Source organism: Gracilinanus agilis, chromosome 4 (assembly GCF_016433145.1).
Source record: "Gracilinanus agilis isolate LMUSP501 chromosome 4, AgileGrace, whole genome shotgun sequence".
In the NCBI taxonomy this organism is placed as follows: Eukaryota; Metazoa; Chordata; class Mammalia; order Didelphimorphia; family Didelphidae; genus Gracilinanus; species Gracilinanus agilis.
In genome coordinates this window covers 489,663,270-489,681,283 of record NC_058133.1, presented here as the reverse complement: position 1 = coordinate 489,681,283, position 18,014 = coordinate 489,663,270, and the positions used below count along the sequence as shown (strand labels likewise).

Below are 18,014 nucleotides of genomic sequence, written 5' to 3'. Positions count from 1 at the left end.
CTCTAGATGCAGAGGAGGGGCTCCATAAAACCTTACTGCATTCAGTCATTCATACGCTCATTTATATTCAAAGAAGCCATTTATTGAGTTCCTGGTACTCACCAGCTTTCCAGCCTTCCTTTAAGTTCCAACCAACATCCCAGCTCCTACAGAAGGCCTTTCCCATCTTAATTCTAGTGCCTTCCTCTCCTAATTATTTCCTATTGATCTGGGATACGGACTGTACATATTTGTTTGCTTGTTGTCTCTTTCATTAGACTGTGAGATCCTTGGAACAAGGACTGTCTTTTGCCCTTTTGTATCCTCAGAACTTAGCACAATGCCAAGCTCATAATAAATGCTTAATAACTATTTATTGGCTGTCAGATGCTAAATTTATAAACACAAAAAAGGAAACAAAACTGTCCTGGCCCTTTAGGATACAAAGCCTTATTTGCTACCTCTGTGCTGGACGCTGCAAACAGAGCCCCCCTCTTTCTCCTCTGAGGACCACCCCCTGCCCTTACAAGTTCCAGAAAAGCAGGAGCTCCACAGATCCCTCAGTGCCCTCTGCTCTCTGGAGAAGGGGCCTCCCTCTCCTTGTTCCATGGCCCCTCTGTGGGCAGCTTGCACAGAACTGTGTGAAGCAGAGATGCAACGCTTGGGCACAACACAGAGCAGGTAGGGGTGGAGGGGCTAGAGAACCTGAGTGCAAATGTGGAAACCCACATCTCACAGTCCTCATCCCCAGAGAGTCTGAGGTGAAAGTCCTTCCACAGAGTTGGCACCGGTGCCTTGGCCATCCCCTTCAGGGGAGCAACTGTATCCACCCCAAGCCTGGCGTGCCGAAGACCCACACTCATCTGCCACTTGCTGCAGAGCTTAGAATGAAAGACCCGTCTCTGTGCCATCAAGAAACTCTAGCCTTTGCACAACTGGAAAAAAAACACAAATTAATCAAGAAAAAGGGAAAGGAGGAGGGAAAATAGGGTTTCTTCCCTCCTCCTCATCAACAGGAAGCACAGTAGGAATAGGGAAAGAGGAAGGCTTCTCCTTGGGGTTCTCTGCTCCTATGAACAAGATGGCACAACTATGTGGGGGTGATGTGGGACAATCATCAACCAATGGGTTTCAGCTGCTGCTTCCTCCAACTCCTTCTTGTTATCATCTCGCTCTTCTCATCTGTTCAATGGTGGGTTATTTTTTAATATATTACTGATAATAGCATTTATGTAGAATTTTAAGACTTGAAAAGTACTTTACAGATATTCATTTTACCCTTAAAACAGCCTGGGAGGTAAGTGTAATTATTATTTTAGAGGCTGTTTTATATTTGAGCAACAGGCTTTACAACTATTATTTCATTTGATCCTTAAAGCAATCCTGGCAGGTAGGTGCTATTATCATCCCCATGTTATAGATGAAGAAACTGAGGCAGAAGGAGACTAAGTGATTTAATCTCTATTTGCCTCCATTTTCTATAAAATGCAAGTAAAAATAGCACCTAGTTCCTGGGATTACTGTGAGGATCAAATGTGATAATGGTGGTTTGTCTGTTTGTTTGTTTTTAAACCCTCATCTTTCATCTCAAAATCAATACTGCATATTGGATCCAAGGCAGAAGAGCAATAAGGGCTAGGCCAATGATGGAGAACTTTTTAAAGACTGAGAGAAGCCACCCCCTTACTCCAGAAAGGGGAGGGAGGAAGTGCTTTCATTGGGCTGCTGGGAAGAAGAGCAGGTGATGGCAGTAATGTCCTCAGGAATGGTGAGAAGGGAGGGGAGTGGCCCCCTCTGGTACGTGTGTCATAGGTTCGCCAACACAGGGCTAGGCAATGGGGGTGAAGTGACTTACCCAGGGTCACACAGCTAGGAAGTGTCTGAGGCCAGATTGGAACCCACGTAAATGTGATACTTATAAAGCCCTTTGCAAACCTTATGTTGCTATGTGAATGCTAACCATTATTATTATCCAGTTGGGAGAGTATGAGGACATGGCATGATGACATCTATTCTTTAGTTTTTATGAGCAATATCAGGGTGGTTGTGGGCAGCAGTTCTGTCCCAGTGTAGCTTATTCACTGAATTCTCGAGGATCTCGGGGCGGGTGGGGGGGGGTGTTTGTCATCTTACATTTATCTGGTGACTCTGATAAAGGCATATTGATATTTGTCATGTTAGTTCCAAAACGACAGCAAGTTTCTGTTTTATGGTTCTAGTCACTTATATGGGTCATTTTAGGATGGAAGTACCGTGCCAAAATATTCTATCAAATTTTTGGAACCCACCATGTGATGTTGAAGAACATCTACACCATTTTGCTGCATAATCCACACTGATAAAGACGGCCACTCTCCTTACGGACAATCATCCTGTAATCTCTGGTGGCAATGACCTGATCTTGAATCATTCTCATGGGCCCTTCCATTTCCACAGACAACTCCATCTGACTTAGCCATTGGTTGGAAGCTTTTGTTGCTATGTTGTTGACTGGGTTCCTGTGGTTGTCAGCCATGGAGGGCCTTTTGATTCCACTCCATCCAGGTAGAAAGCAGAAGGGCTTCCATTGAGCAATTCCTGGAGCATAAACCTAGTGACAGCCTTTATTGTGGTTTGAAGCGAGGTCTGTTTGCTCCAAAAGCATCTCTAGAGACTTGGGGTTTCTCTAGGGATTTTTCATGTGATTATTATGGGCTATGGTAAATCTTCCTCCTTTCTGAAGAGGCCTTGTTCATCTTTCAAGAGCTGCTCTATGGGAATGGGCCCTCTTTTTCATTCAGATAGCATATGTTTTGAGGAAACTCCTTTTCTTGGTGTGAATTAGAACCTTCTCCACAACTCATAGCCTTAGAGAGTTGGCTGGAAGACTGAGGAGTTAAGTGACTTGTCCATGGTCACACAGTTAGGATTATCTAAAGTGGGACTTGAATCTGGGTCTTCTTCTGAATAATAATAATAATTACAACAATTATTATTATTATTATTATTATTATTAACATTTATATGGCATTTTCTACATGCCAGAGGCTGCTTTACAATTATTATCTCATTTGGTCCTCACAATAACCCTAGAATATAGGGGCTATTGCTAGTCCCATTTTACAGACGAGGAAACGGAGAAAGGTAGAGAGTAAATCACTTGCCCAGAGTCACATGGATGGTGTCAAAGGCTGAATTTGAAGTCAGATCTTCCTGACTACAGGCTCAGCACTCTATCTACTATGCTACCCAGCTACTCCAATAATTCATGAGCTGGAAAATGAAAAGGCAAGCAAGCCACCCCAGTAGCTTTGGATTTTTTTTGATTTTGTTTTTTAATTTTTTTTACATATGTATACAATTTTTAATAATCATTTTCTGAGATTTTGTGACTTATCCTTTCCCTTCCTCTTTCCAAAATAGCAAGTAATATGATATATATTGTACATGTGTTATACAATATATATTTCCATGTTCATCGTGTTGTAAAAGAAAACACATATCCCTTACACTAGAGAATACTCTAGTATCTTTGCCAAGAAAATCCCAAATGGGGCCAGGAAGAGTCAGACACAAATGAAACATGACTGAACGACAACAAAAAGTCCAGGAGACCCCTCAATAAAAGTGCCAATCCACTGCCATTCTGACATACACACTAATTACACCCTTGCCTGGCCTTCAGGATCCACTGCCCCAACCTCATTTGATATTCCTCTCCAACCAAAATGCTCCATATTCCAGCCAAGGAAACCCATTCATGACTGCCTCAGCTATATCTTCATGTGGGGCATATTTTTACCCTTCTCTACACAAATCTCTAGCAATTTGGATTCCTTCCCTTTCAAAAAAATAGCTCAAAGACTCACCTCTTCTAGGAAGTCTTCCCTGATTGGTCCTACCCTGGCTACTCATTTCTTTCTCCATTCCTTTTGCATCTGTGGTACTTTATTGGCATCATAATCATCTGTCTCATTTGGATCTGATTTGGTAAGTTCTTTCTTTCTTTATTTGATTTTTTTGAACCTTTACCTTCTGTCTTAGAATAGATACCAAATATCAGTTCCAAGGCAGAAGAGGGGTAAGAGTTAGGCAATAGGGATCAAGTGAATTACCCAGGGTCACACAACAGATTTAAACCCTAGACCTGTCTTTCTATCTACTGAGCCACCTATCTGCCTCTAGTTTAGTAAGTTCTAAAAGTCATCATACACCTCAATTTCCCTCATACACTCTAATACACACTTACCCTGGCCTCCTTGCAGTGTAGGTGCATATTAAAGCAGGGTTCCTTCTAAAAACCCAACACTCCATCTCCCATCGGCAATGGCTGTCCCCCGTCCCCTAACCATCACATCTTGGTCTCCCTGGTTTCCTTCAAGACTTGGCTCAAATCCCATCTTCTTTCTTGATTCCTCTAGCGATTAATTTTTCCCCTTTTGGTCTACCTTCATCTGTATAAATCTCACATGCACCTAAGGCAGGGGCTCGTAACCTTTTTTTTGTGTGTGATAGATACCTCCTGCCCTCACCCTTTGGCAGGCTGGAGAAGAAATCTATGGACCTCATCTCAGAAGAATGTTTTTAAAATGCATTAAATAAAAGGATTACAAAAGAAATGAATTCAATTTAAATACAGTCATTGAAATGTCTAAAAACGCAATGTAATTGTAAAAGCTCTCAGCCCCCATGTTAAGAGCTCCTATCCTAGATATTTACATGTTGTCTCCTCCATTAGAATGTTGACAGCACAATTTACGGGCTGCTTTTCTATTTGGGGGTGTGGGGATACTTAGCACAGTCATATAGGAAGCATTTAATAAATGTTGATTCACTGACTATCTTAGAGACAGACAGATAGGCAGACAAAGCGGGGGGGGAGAGAGAGAGAGAGAGAGGGGGGGGGGGAAAGAGAATATTTGAAAATGAAAGTGATCTAAAAACAAAAAAGTCAGTAATTTTATTTTAGATGTGTGTGTGTGAGAGAGAAAGAGAGACAGACAGAGACAGACACAGAGAGACAGTGAGATAGAGAGGGGGGAGAGAGAGAGAGAGAGAGACAGACAGACAGACAGACAGAGACAGAGACAGGGAAGGAGGCAAAGAGAGAGTTGGGGGGGAGACAGATAGACAGACAGAGGTGGGGAGGGAAAGAGAATATTTGAAAATGAGTGATCTAAAACCAAAAAAGTCAGTGATTTAATTTTAGATGTGTGTGTGAGAGAGAAATAGACAGACAGAGAGAGAGAGAGGGAAGGGGGGAGAGAGAGAGAAAGAGAGAGAGAGAGAGAGAGAGAGAGAGAGAGAGAGAGAGATTTCAGTTCCCAGCTGGCATTTTATTTCCAGGATAGTTTCCTGTCCCCCATGCTGACCTCAAAAATTTGTACACCGCATTCATTCTACACTGCTAATGAATTAGACCACTGACAGATCCAATGGGCTCTCTCCTTTAGCCAGATTAACTTCTTAATATTTTTAACATCCTCGTCTACCACCAGCCAGAGGGTCATCACCCTGTCCCAGAAATAGGAACGTGGGCATCCCATGGTACTCCTATTGAGGTAGGCATTGCTGTGGCCAAAGAACATCATGGGAGAGCTATAGAGACAGTCCTATAATCTTCTAGAACTGATCCACTTGTGAGAGATTAATACCCAGGGCTACGTGACTACCTTCCAAAGGTGCAGCAGTATCTGATAGAGCCCAAGGAGTGTGGATTTATCACAGAGAAGGAAGGCCTGCCAGTGAAAGATCAAGTGAGCAAGAAGATCTAACTGGGTGGTGGACATCCCAGTATGAGACAAGCTCCTTGATTTAACATTCCTGGATTTACCTTTCTGTGGACCTGTTTTCCTATAACATCAAGAGGAGCAGAAGTGGACAAAACTCTGTGAGAGACTCAATTCCCTTTCAGCGTGTAATAGTCTGTGTTAGAGCAGTATAGTCTCTGATTCATCTTCCCAGTGTTTAGGTTAGTGTGGCCTCTCCCCATTATCCCTAACTCCTAGTCATTATTAAACCTGTTTTATACGTCCTTTTGACCCAGTATTACTCCGTTATTTGTTGATTTCGTAGACTCCCTGGCTAGGTGGATCTGAGAGGCAGTTGGGATCCTAACTGTCACTCTCTCCAACTGCCAAACCCATTCTTGATTTGTGTTTCCCCAACTTGTTAGGTCCCAGTCTGTTGCCCTGTCCTGTCTCCTTCTCTCCCTTCCTCTGAACCCAGATAATATTTAAGTTACCCACCAGTGTTTCCCCATAAAAGTCTCCAGCTGCCCTTATAACCAAACATATCAATCAATAACCAAATTATTTTTGAAACCCTTACTTTCTGTCTCAGCACCTCTAAGGCAGAAGGGCAAGGGCTAGGCAATGGAGTTAAGTGACTTGCCCAGGGTCACACAGCTAGGAAGTGTCGGAGGCTAGAAATAACCAAGTATTTTAAAGCATCTTTTACATGCCAGATACTATACCAAGGACCAGAGGTATGAAGAAAAAAAAAGGAACTGTCCCTGCCCTCAAGGAGCTTTTATTCTCTTAGCAGAAAACAACACGTTACTCTATAAATTCAGACATATAAATCCAAAGTAATTTTGCAAAAGAGGCCCTTGGCTGCTGGAGAGAACAAGGATGGGTTTCATACAGAAGGTGGCCCTTGGACAGAAGATATTCCACAGGGCAGAGATAAAGAGAGGAAGCATTCTAGACACAGGGATAAACACAGCCTCCAGGCAACACTTGCTACATTCGGTTCCATAAGTCCATGGCCAGGTTCACTGGACTTGAACCTCCCAGATCTACACCTGCCCTAGTGGGTTGTCATGTAGGGACAGGAGGAATGACATGGAGAAGCTATTCTTGACTCATGACGGTGGTAGGGACTTGGTTACTGGGGAAGGCTACAGGCTGGATGGGATAACCAAGCAGTCTAAATCCCAAAGCTAGGAGTCAATCAGTCAACAAGAATTTATTAGGAACTGACTATGCTGAGCTTTTGGGGGGTTCAAAGATTGAAGTAAAAAGAGTCCCTGTCCTCAAGGAGCTTCTGTTCCATTGAAAGAACAAGAACTTCACTGGTGCCAAGCAACCAAACGAAGCCCCATGAAATGATCCATTGGAGAGCATAAAAAGGATAGACAGCTGAAACGGCATTGGGCAGAGGATAGGATTTGGAGTTGGGGGAATGAATTCAAATCCTGCCTCTGCTACTACTTACTATCAGTATAATTTTGTGCAAGTCCCAACCACTCAGGGTCTCATTTTCCTCCTCATTGTAGATATATTAGATAACCTCTAATATTCCTTCCAGTTCTTTGTCTTTGTGATTCTATAACTCCTCTCTCTCTGACTTCCTCTCCCTTTCCTTCTTTTTCTTCCTTCTCCCTCTTTCCCTCTCCCTCTCTCACTTAATCCACAAGCAACTATTAGGCAACTACTATGCTCTGAGCACTGTTCTAAGCATTAAGGAGATAAAGAAAAGGCCAAAAGAGTACCTGCCCTCAACAAGCTTATACTCTAAAGGGGGAGAAAGCATGCATATAATAATAGCTTACATTTATATAGTGATTCAAGGGTTGCAAAGAGTCACAGAGAGAGTCCTAAAACCTTCTAGAACTGATCCACTTGTGAGAGGTTAATACCCAGGACTACGTGACTACCTTCCAAGAAGGCAAGGCCTAGGGACCAAGGGGACATCATTTACACATCACTTGCAAAAGGCTTTACACAATCACTTGATTCTCACAACAACCTAGGGAGGGAGGTACTATTATTATCTACCATGTTACAGATGAGGAAATTGAGGGTGGGAGATTTTTTTTTTTACTCTTACTTTCTGCCTTAGTAAGAACTCTAAAACAGAAGAAAGGCAACTGGGATTAAGTGACTTGCCCAGGGTCACACAGCAAGGAAGTATTTGAGACCAGATTTGAACCCAGATCCTTCCTACTCTAAGCCTGTTGTTCCATCCACTGTGCCACCTCTCTTTCCCTTGAGGGTGGGAGATGTTAAGTGACATGCCCAAAGGCTTATACCTAATAAGTGACTGGAATAGAACCTGATTTCAGGCCTTCCTTACTCCATGCCCACTACTCTATCCACCATAGCACCTCGCTAGCTGCTTGTATCTATAAATAGATATATCCAGGATATATCCCAGAGTGGTCACCCCTTTCTCCATGGGGTGGGGGTCAGGTTATAGGAAAGTAGGAGAGTATTCTCAGTTTTATACACACCAGTCCCTGAACAAGCTCACTCTAAATGTGGAACAAGTACAAGTATCCCAACCCAAGTAGATAATCTCAGGAGGTCATACCTTCTTGCAGTCCTGACAGAAGACCGACGAGCTGCCCAGGAGGCCCAGGGGCTCCCCACACAGAAAGCACTGGGAGAGTCCATTCCCCATCACATTCTTCCGCATATTCTCTAGTCGCTCCACCAGCCTCCTGCAGCACAAGGGAAGTGAAAGAAACAGAAGGGATTGGCTCTCTGCAGGAGCCTACCTGTCTGCCAAGCCACCTCCCCACTGCCAAGAGAACACAGGTCCTGGCACTCTGGGCCCAGGGCCCAAGCTCTCCTTCAAAGGGAGAGTACTCCAGGGAGGCAGCTCCAGTAACAGGAATGAGAAGGAGATGAGTCAGTTAGAAGAAATAGACAGAGAGACCTAAACAGCCCTTCCCTGAAAGCCTGGTTACCCCTGAATAACTAAGAGCACCAAGAAGGTCCCTACTGCTCCCCTAAAGCTATCTTATTTCCTCACTAAAATTCCACCACTCTGGCAAAAAATTGGAAAATGAGGGGATGCCCTTCAGTTGGGGAATGACTGAACAAATTGTGGTATCTGCTGGTGATGGAATACTATTGTGCTCAAAGGAATAAAGAACTGGAGGAATTCCATGTGAACTGGAAAGACCTCCAGGAATTGATGCAGAGCAAAAGGAGTAGAACGGGAGAACATTGTACACAGAGACAGATACATTGTAGCATAATCAAATGTAACTGACTTTGCTAATAGCAGCAATGCAATGACCCAGGACAATTCTGAGGGACTTATGAGAAAGATGCTATCCACATTCAGTGGAAGAACTGTGGGAGTAGAAACACAGAAGAAAAACAACTGCTTGATCACATGGTTCAGTGGAGATATGATTTGGGATGTAGACTCTAAGTGCAAATACTAATAATATGGAAATAGGTCTTGATCAATGACACATGTACAACCCAGTGGAATTGTTCATTGGCTATAGGAGGGAAAGAACATGGATCATGTAATCATGGGAAAATATTCTAAATTAATTAATTTAACAAATAAATAAATAGATAGATAGATGAAGTTCCACCACTCACCATTCATTCCTTTGAGGTGAGGGCACAGTGGCTGGTAAGTAAGCCTCAAAGCCTACAGGACCCGAGTTCAAGACCTACCTCTGACACAGTGACTGTGTGACCCCTGACAAATCATTTAAAACTCTTGGTGCCCAATGCAAGATGAAAAGACTATATGACTTCAAGAGATGACACTGACCTGCACTGGCAGACAGAGTTCCCTATACCAGGCAGAGGACCTCAAAGTCCATTCATCCACTCCCCTCTTTTACAGATGGACAAATTTTATAAACCAGAAAGGTTAAGGAATTGATCCAGGGCAACCCAGGGCTAAGATTCAAACCCAGATCCTCTGACAGCAGATCTAGCACTCTCTCCATTTAGACGAGGTAATTTGTTAAGCAGAAAGAACAATGAACTGAGAGTCACAAGATCCAAATTCAAATCCTGGCTCAGGGTCAACTACATGTTGAGTAATTCACTTTATTTCTTGCATCTCTGCTTCCTCATTTGGAAAATGAGAGAATTGGACTCAGTGTCCACAGTCCCTTCCAACTCTAAACCCCTGAGTCCATGACCCTTTGGAATCTGTCGAGTCAACAGTATGTATTGAGGCAGCTGGGTAGCACAGTGGATAAAACACCAAGCCTGAAGATAAGGGGTCCTGGGTTCAAATCTGGCCTTAGACACTTCCTAGCTAGGTGACCCTAGGAAAGTCACTTAACCCCAATGACCTAGACCTTACTAGCCTTAGAACTGATAGTATCAACTCTAAGACAGAAGGTAAAGTTAAAAAAAAAAGATAATTTTGAATGGAGGATGGACTGGAATGGGAAAAGTCTTATGGCAGACCAACCTAAAGGCTATTCCAAGAGTCCAGGGGTTAAGTGACTTGCCCAAGGTCACACAGCTAGGAAAGTGTTTGAAGCAGGATCTGATCTTGCTAACACTTCAAGACTCCAAAATCTAACTCTAACCACTCTACCACCTGACCTCCAGAGGTGGAGGTTTTGCTTAGGGTCCCAGGACTTGAAAGTGGCAGAACTCAGTTCCTCTGGCTTTCAGTCTAGGTTGCTGTCCTCTACATCCTGGTTAGTGTATCCTCCCCTAAGCCCACTGCCAGATGTCCACTGCTTTTACCCAATTCTTTGTTGCTCCATGATGTCCAGTTTCTCGGCCCTCTGGATGACCTCCAGTATGGCCTCCACTTCATCAGCATTGAGGCTCTGACTCTTCCTTTGCTTGTCCGTCTGGTATGTATGCACTGACCATCCGCTCTGCAGTCTGGAGACAAAGGAGGAAGAAGGGTAATAATGACCATCATTCCTAATCTGCCCGTCCACGACTCCCTACAGTGCTGCTCCCCAGGCTCAGAACAAATGAGGATCAAATAGAGATGTCTGTCAAGGTAGCTCATGGTGACAGGAGACAGCACCAAGAGAGGGAGAAGACTGAGGGATTCTCGGAGGGTAACTAACCCACAGAGCATGAAGGAACCTTAGAGATCACTTAAGAGAGATGCTGTAATATAGAACCTCAACTCGGAACCCAAAAAATGGGTTTGAATCCTGCCTCAGACACTAGCTGTCATATCATCTCTGTAGGTCTCATTTTTATCTTCTGTAAACTCAGATGCAATTGCCTTTAAAATCTGTGATAATCTGCAATCTAATCTAACCTTGTCATTTTACAGAGGAGGAAACTGAGGCTCGAAGAGATTAAATGATTTGTCCAAGATCACATAGAGAGTAAAGGGCATTGGGGTAGCTAGGTAGAGATCTAGGCCTGGAGTTAGGAGGACTTGGGTTCAAATCTAGTCTCAGACACTTCCTACCTGTGTGACCCTGGGCAAGTCACTTAATTAACCCTTGCCACTCCTCTGTCTTAAGAGTTGATATTAGAGCAGAAGTTAAGAATTTTTACAAAGCCAATGGATAGTAAAAGGAAGAGACAGGATTCAAACTCAGGTTCTTTGACTCCAAATCCTTCCAGTACCCCCAAGAAATAACAGAATCAAGTAATCTCAGCTGGGATCTCAGAGGTCATTTAGTGTCCAACTTGTACCTGAGTAAGAATCCCTTCTACATTATCCCCAATAGATAGTCATTCATCTATTTAAAGATCCTCGATGTAGGAAATCTCATTACCTCCCAAGGCACCCTATTATACTTTTTTTAAATCCTTTCTTTCTATCCTAGTAACAACTCTAAGACAAATGAGTGAGGGCCAGTCCATGGAGGTTAAGTGATTTGCCCAGGGTCACATAGCTAGAAAGTATCTGAGGCCAGATTTGAACCCAGGTCCTCCAAACTCTAGGCCTGGCTTTCTATCTACTATGCTACCTAGCTGCCCCTGGCAAAGCTAAATCTAATGGCTCTTTTTCATTAAAACATCAGATGGGTTCTAAAGCTGGCAATGCCAGCTGCTTACTATATGACCTTGGCAAGTTCACATCTACCTTTCAACAAAAGTAAGAGTTTACAATACAAATTGTCAAGGAACCCAGATACCTCAAGAGGAAGCCTAGAGAGGCTCAGAGTGGGGGAAAAGCTCCAGAAACAAGAGAAAGGGAAAAGGGAAAGAAGGGAGCTCCTGCTTATGAAGAAGGAAGATGAGCCTTTGTGGACATTTTCTTTCCATTGGTCTGGAAGATGAGTGAGAGAATTATAAATATGTATAATGTGTAAATAATTCTTGATAACAAAAAAGTCAAGAGGATAAAGTGAGCTCAAAATGTATGTAGCACTTTGAAAATCTAAAGGGACGAGCAGAGCCGGGGGCACGGGAGAGGCAGGAAGGGAGGGAGGAGAGGAGATCGGAGGATGCCCTAACAGAGTACTGAAAGCAGGTGGTAGGATCAGCATTAATGTTCTTCTTAAATAGATACTATCAACACTTTCCTAGAAATGGTCTGGGCAACCTTGGCCTGGAAGAGGCATTAATTTGATTCTGCAAGCATTTACCCGTTGCCAAGTACTATGCCAGGCATCGAGTACAATGACAAAGAAACAATCCCTCCAAGAAACTTATGTTCTGTTTGTCTACTCTGTGCTGGGGAGGTATGCTATGCGGTGGGGATTCAAAGACAAACGTGAAATAGTTCTTGCCCTCAAGGAGCTTATATCCCACTGAGGGGGAAATAGTAAGGGAGAGGACAACATGTAGACAAAGACATACAGACTCTCCAGAGCCAGCTTCAGCCACTTTCATGGTCATTGGAACTAATTAGTCTCATTGAGGTATATTGAGTGTTCCAAGAGGGAAATTATTATTATTATTATTATTATTATTATTATTATTAAACTCTTATCTTTCATCTTAGGATCAGTTTGAAGATAGGAGAGTGGCAAGGGCTAGGTAACTGGGGTTAAGTGACTTATCCAGGGTCACACAGCTAGAAAGAATCAGAGGTCACATTTGAACTCAGGACTTCCTAACACTAAACTTATAGGAGGAAGATTATTTTAGTAGCTGTGTGGAAAATGGAATAGAGAAGCAGAGAGACGAGAAGCAGGGAGACCAGTTAGAAGGACATTGAAATGGCAGAGGTGAGAGATAAGAGTCAGATCTAGGGTCCTGGCTCTGTCCTCACCTTGCCTCGGTCTATATATCCAATCAAGTGCTGGATCTTGTTTCTCCCGCCACAACATTTCTTGCATTTGTCCCCTTCTCCCTACTCATTACTTCAGGCCCTCATTGCCTCTTATCTAGACTATTTAAACTGCCCCCACCTTCCATCTTGGCATCCATACTGTGGATTGGTTCCCGGGCAGAAGGGCAATAGTAGGCACAGGGTCAACAGCTAGGAAGTGCCCGAGGCCAGATTTGAATCCATCTTTAGGCCCAGCTCTCAACCCACTGAGCCACCGAGCTGCCCCCAAGCCTAGACTATTGCCATCGGCTCCATATGCTCCCTTCTTATTAGCCATCCTGCGTCAAGTCTCCGTCCTCTCCAATCCAACCTGTTCGCAGCTGTCAAGAGTGATGCTCCTAAATCACAGGTTTAGATGTCACTCTGCTCCTTAATAAACTCCCTTGGCTCACTGTTGCATCTAAGATAAATTCCTCCCTGAAAGCCCTTTACAGGCTGGCTCCAACCTCGATTCCTAGCCTCATTACACATTATTTCCCTTCGTGTACTCTACAGTGCATACTGGCTGCTGTGCCGTCACAAGGCAAACAGAAACGACCCACTTCATCTGCCGCCTGGGAGCTGTCTGTCCCCTCTGCCTGGAGTGCCCTCCCTCCTCGTCCTGCCTCTTATGATGTCTGCCTTCCTTTAAAGCTGAGCCCAAGAGCACTTCCTGTGGGAGCTCCTATCTGATCCCCTCAGCTCTCAGGGCTACATCTTCCATCAAGCTTCTCTATTAACCTAGACGGGGCCACAGTGAACCCTCCGATAGAATGTAAGTTCCTTAAGGGCAGCCACGGGTTCGTGGCTAAATGGTCCTGGAAGGAATTGTACTCCCAGGGCCCAGTATGTAATAGGCGCCAATTAAACGGTTGTCCATCAGTCGATTTCTTTATCTGTGAAGCTAACTATGAGACAAAGCACACACACACACAAACGATCAGGGCGAGAGCACGCCGTCCTTTAACGAGCGTGAAGGTTTTACATAGGCTAACTCATTTGAGCCTCAAAACTACCCTGTGGGGTTCCCATTTTACAGATGAAGAAACTGAGGCTAACAGAGAATAAGTGGTTCAGGGTCACATGGCTAGCAAGATTCTAAGGCAGGATTCCATCTCAGATCTTCCTGACTCCAAAGCCACTTTTGCTCCATCTAGGAACTTAAAGCACACACATAACAAGTCAAAGGCTCTAACTCCCAATTCTAGCTTCTCCCTCTGTCAGAGGTGTATGGAAAGAGTGTGCCAAAGCAGGCTATGCTCAAGAGCAGATTGTTCTGTTTTTGATGTGAGCATTTATACCTTGGAAATTAGCAAACAATTCAAACCATGCACAACAGATAGAGCACCTGGACTGGAGTCCAAATTCAACCTCACACACTTAACTGTGTGACCCTGGGCAAGTCACTTCACCTGCTGGCCTCCTATCAACAACATCATTAACATAGGGGCATCTGGGTAGCTCAGTGGATTGAGAGCCAGGCCTAGAGATGGGAGGTCCTGGGTTCAAATCTGAACTCAGACACTTCCTAGCTGTGTGACCCTAGGCAAGTCACTTGACCCCCATTGCCTACCCTCACCACTCTTCTGCCTTGGAGCCAATACACAGTTTTGACTCCAAGATGGAAGGTTAAGGGTTTTAAAAAACAAACAAAAAACATCATTAACATCATCAACATCAACATCTAACTATCCATCTTTTCCTGGCCCAGGAAAGATTTTCACTGGGAGGCCTCACCTAATAGCATACTATGCAGAGTACTGAATGAGAGCCAAAAGACCTAAAAACTCCAGGCTTGAGTGCCACTATGTGTCCTTTGGAGGTCAAAAGAAGGCCTTCTTTTTCCTGGACTCGGTTTCCTCACTGATGTATGAGTGAAGTTTACCTGGACTCTGCATTAAGTTAATCAATTAAATCAAAGAATAAACCAGGTGTAAACAAGAAAAAAGGAAAAAGCTTTCTGTAGCAGATAGCAAAGTTCAGAAAATTAAATCTCCTGGCATAGCTCTTGGCCCCTTAAGCCCCTGTGTGACTAAGGCCCTTTGTTCCTCCTCAGGTTGGAGATATTGCCTGGCTCGGCACCTTTTCATTTCTACACCTGGGAGCTCCCTGCCAATGCAGTTTATGCTTAACATGTTCAAATGACACATTGATTCCATGCAAAGAGCACTTAATTCAGATGGAATAAAATATGAAATAACAAGGGAAAAGATCCCCTATGCAAACAGAGGGAAAGAACCATTTCCTGAGCATTTCACCCTATGCTCCCCACTCAAAGACCTCTGATAGCTTTTTTTTAACCCTTAACTTCTGTGTATTGGCTCCTAGGTGGAAGAGTGGTAAGGGTGGGCAATGGGGGTCAAGTGACTTGCCCAGGGTCACACAGCTGGGAAGTGTCTGAGGTCAGATTTGAACCCAGGACCTCCTGTCTCTAGGCCTGGCTCTCAATCCACTGAGCTACCCAGCTGCCCCTCCTCTGATAGCTTTTACTGTGAAGGGTCATTCCTCATTGGAGCTCTATTTTGTTTCTAACACTTGTTTTTAGAGGAGGGGTTTTGGCTGGCATCTATGACTAAGATGCTTTTCTACCGAGTTATTGTCGTCTACCAGATTGGGCTACGTCTTCAATTATTAGATTGGGGGAAGACTACTATTCCTGCAGCTGTCTGAGGTCTTTTGTTAACTAGGCCCATAGATACACCCGGCCAGTACAGAAAAGAGTCCTTAAATTCAAGATTTTCTTTTTTGGACAGACTCCCTCCACCATCAGGATTTACTCCAGGCCGGCGTAATGAATGGATTGTGGTGAATGTCAATTCCTTTTAAACTTCTATAATTTTCTCTCCATTCACCCAGCCGATATCTTAGTTAAGGCCACGACTTTCTCTCATCTGTACTATGGAAATAGCCTCCCATTTGTTCTCTAAGCCTCCAGTTTCTCTCCTCACCAATCTATGCTGCGTTTAGTTGCTGTGAATTAGTACTAAAGGATGCCAGGCCACAGCACTTCCCTACTTAGTAAAGTCTTAGTGTCTCTCGCTCGCCTCTATGCTTAAAAAAAAATACTCCTTTAGTTTCCTTTGTGAGGGAAAGTCTTTCACAATGCAGTTCCATTCTTCTTTTCCAGATTCGTTTCTCCTTCAGGTACTCGACATCCCAGGCAGCTGCCTTGCTTTTCCTTCTCTATATACAACATCCCTTTTCTTGGCCATCTTGGACTTTCTCTCAGGCCCAGAATGCATTTCTGCATCACTTCTACTTTTTGATATCCCTAACTCCCTTCAAAGTTCAATCGCATCCTCTGGAAGAAAAAAATACCTCTCTGGGTTACCCACAGAGCTGGTGCTACCTCCGTAAAAACAACTTTGCTTATGCTTCATATTTAATCTTCTACATGTGTGTTCTTTCCTTCTAGTAGAATATTAGTGCCAAAGAGAAAGTTTTTGCTTAATAAAGACAATTTTAGTAAAGACAAATTTTAAAATGATACAGTAGCTCCTTGGCTGCCCAGCTGGATGAAACATCCTGGCTATGTCCATGCTCTCTGTGTGACCTTGGGCAAGCAGCTCGACCTCTCTGGACCTCCATGACCTCATCTGGAAAAGGACAGGTTTGGCCTCAATGACCTCTACGTGGTATTTCCATCTATGAGGCAACAGAATGGAAGCTTCTTGTGGGAAGGGCCTATTTCACCCTCGTCTCTGGACATCCAGCGCTGAGTTTAGTACCTAGTCCCTGGGTACTTAATAAAGGCTTGTTAAATACAAATAAATTCAAAGAATCATGTAGAGCAGTGATTCCCAAAGTGGGCACCACCGCCCCCTGGTGGGTGCTGCAGCAATCCAGGGGAGCAGTGATGGCCACAGGTGCATTTATCTTTCCTATTAATTGCTATTAAAATTAAAAAAAAATTAATTCCCAGGGGGCTAAGTAATATTTTTTCTGGAAAGGGGGCAGCAGGCCAAAAAAGTTTGGGAACCACTGATGTAGAACATAAATTCTGGCCCTTGGGAGAAAGGGTTGTCTTTCTTTTGTCTTGTCTTGGCATACAGTAGGCACTTAATACATGCTTGGGGAATTACGATTAAGTTAGCCAATCCTCCCCCCCAACCAAGTGGAATGTAGGGGTTGTGAAGGCCAGAATTGTCTCTGTGTACCCTGAGCCCCTAGCACAGTGCCTGGCACAGTGGAGCTGTCTGAGAAATGCTTGTGAGAATTGAAAAGCATCCAAGGATCCTTGAATCCCTGCCCCTGTGACAAGGTAAATTGGAGCCATCAGAACTGTGGGGGGGGCAGGCTGAGCAGGCCTGGGGAGGCTGGCTGGAGGAGATAATGTTCTGATGGGGGGAGGTGGGCACCGAAGTGCCAGGCACTAATGGCTGGAGACCACTTTCCATCCCTACCAAGCAGCGGGCCCCAAGAGAGCAAGATGAAAAGACATTTGCAGCTCTAAAAGGTGTGAGCGGCTTTTCTAGGCTGCTGCAGAGAGTGAGAACTGGAGGAGGAAAAGGGAGGAGGAGGGAGTGACCGGACGCAGCGCAGCTCTGGATTAGGAGAGGTGGCCAAGGGCACAACCCTGCTAGCCTTCCACAGCTCTCCATCAAAACAGAGGGGAGAGAGAAGAGTTTGGAGAGAAGGGGGTGGGGAGGAGAGACAGAGGAAGGGAGGGATGAGAGCAGGGAAGGAAGGAAAAAGGGAGTAACAAATGAAGGAAGAAATAAATGACAAAAGCATTGATTAAGCGCCTACTGTGCACAGAATACAGGGCTAAATGCTGAGGACATAAAGAGAAAAGGTGAGCTAGCTCCTGCTCTCAAGGAGCTCACATTGGAATAGCAGAGAGAACACATACGACAGGTTTATTTCAGGCAGAAGTCAGATAACATTGGTCCTTAGGGTGCAAGAAGAAAGGGGAAAGAGGCAAATTTGGGGAGGGAGGAAAAGAGGAGGAAAGAGAGAGGGAGAGAAAGGAGGAAAGAGGGAGAGAGGAAGGGAATGAAGAAGTAGGAGGGGGAAGAGAAATGAGAGAGGAAAGGGAGGAAGAAATAGAAAGGAAGAAAGGAGAATGGGAAGGAAGGAAGGAAGGAGGAGGAGGAGGA

The 18,014-nt window shown here is 44.2% G+C and overlaps 1 protein-coding gene across 1 annotated transcript in view; it reads right to left on the bottom strand.

The window, feature by feature from the left end:
* The window catches only part of RPH3AL (rabphilin 3A like (without C2 domains)), a 166,508-nt gene that overhangs the window by 146,751 nt on the left and 1,743 nt on the right, over positions 1–18,014 (bottom strand). The window contains exons 2-3 of the mRNA XM_044672933.1: positions 10,425–10,568; positions 8,275–8,404 (exon numbers count right to left, since the gene is read on the bottom strand). Of these exons, the coding sequence (XP_044528868.1) occupies positions 8,275–8,404; positions 10,425–10,568 (274 nt within the window). The remainder of the gene's footprint in view (positions 1–8,274; positions 8,405–10,424; positions 10,569–18,014) is intronic.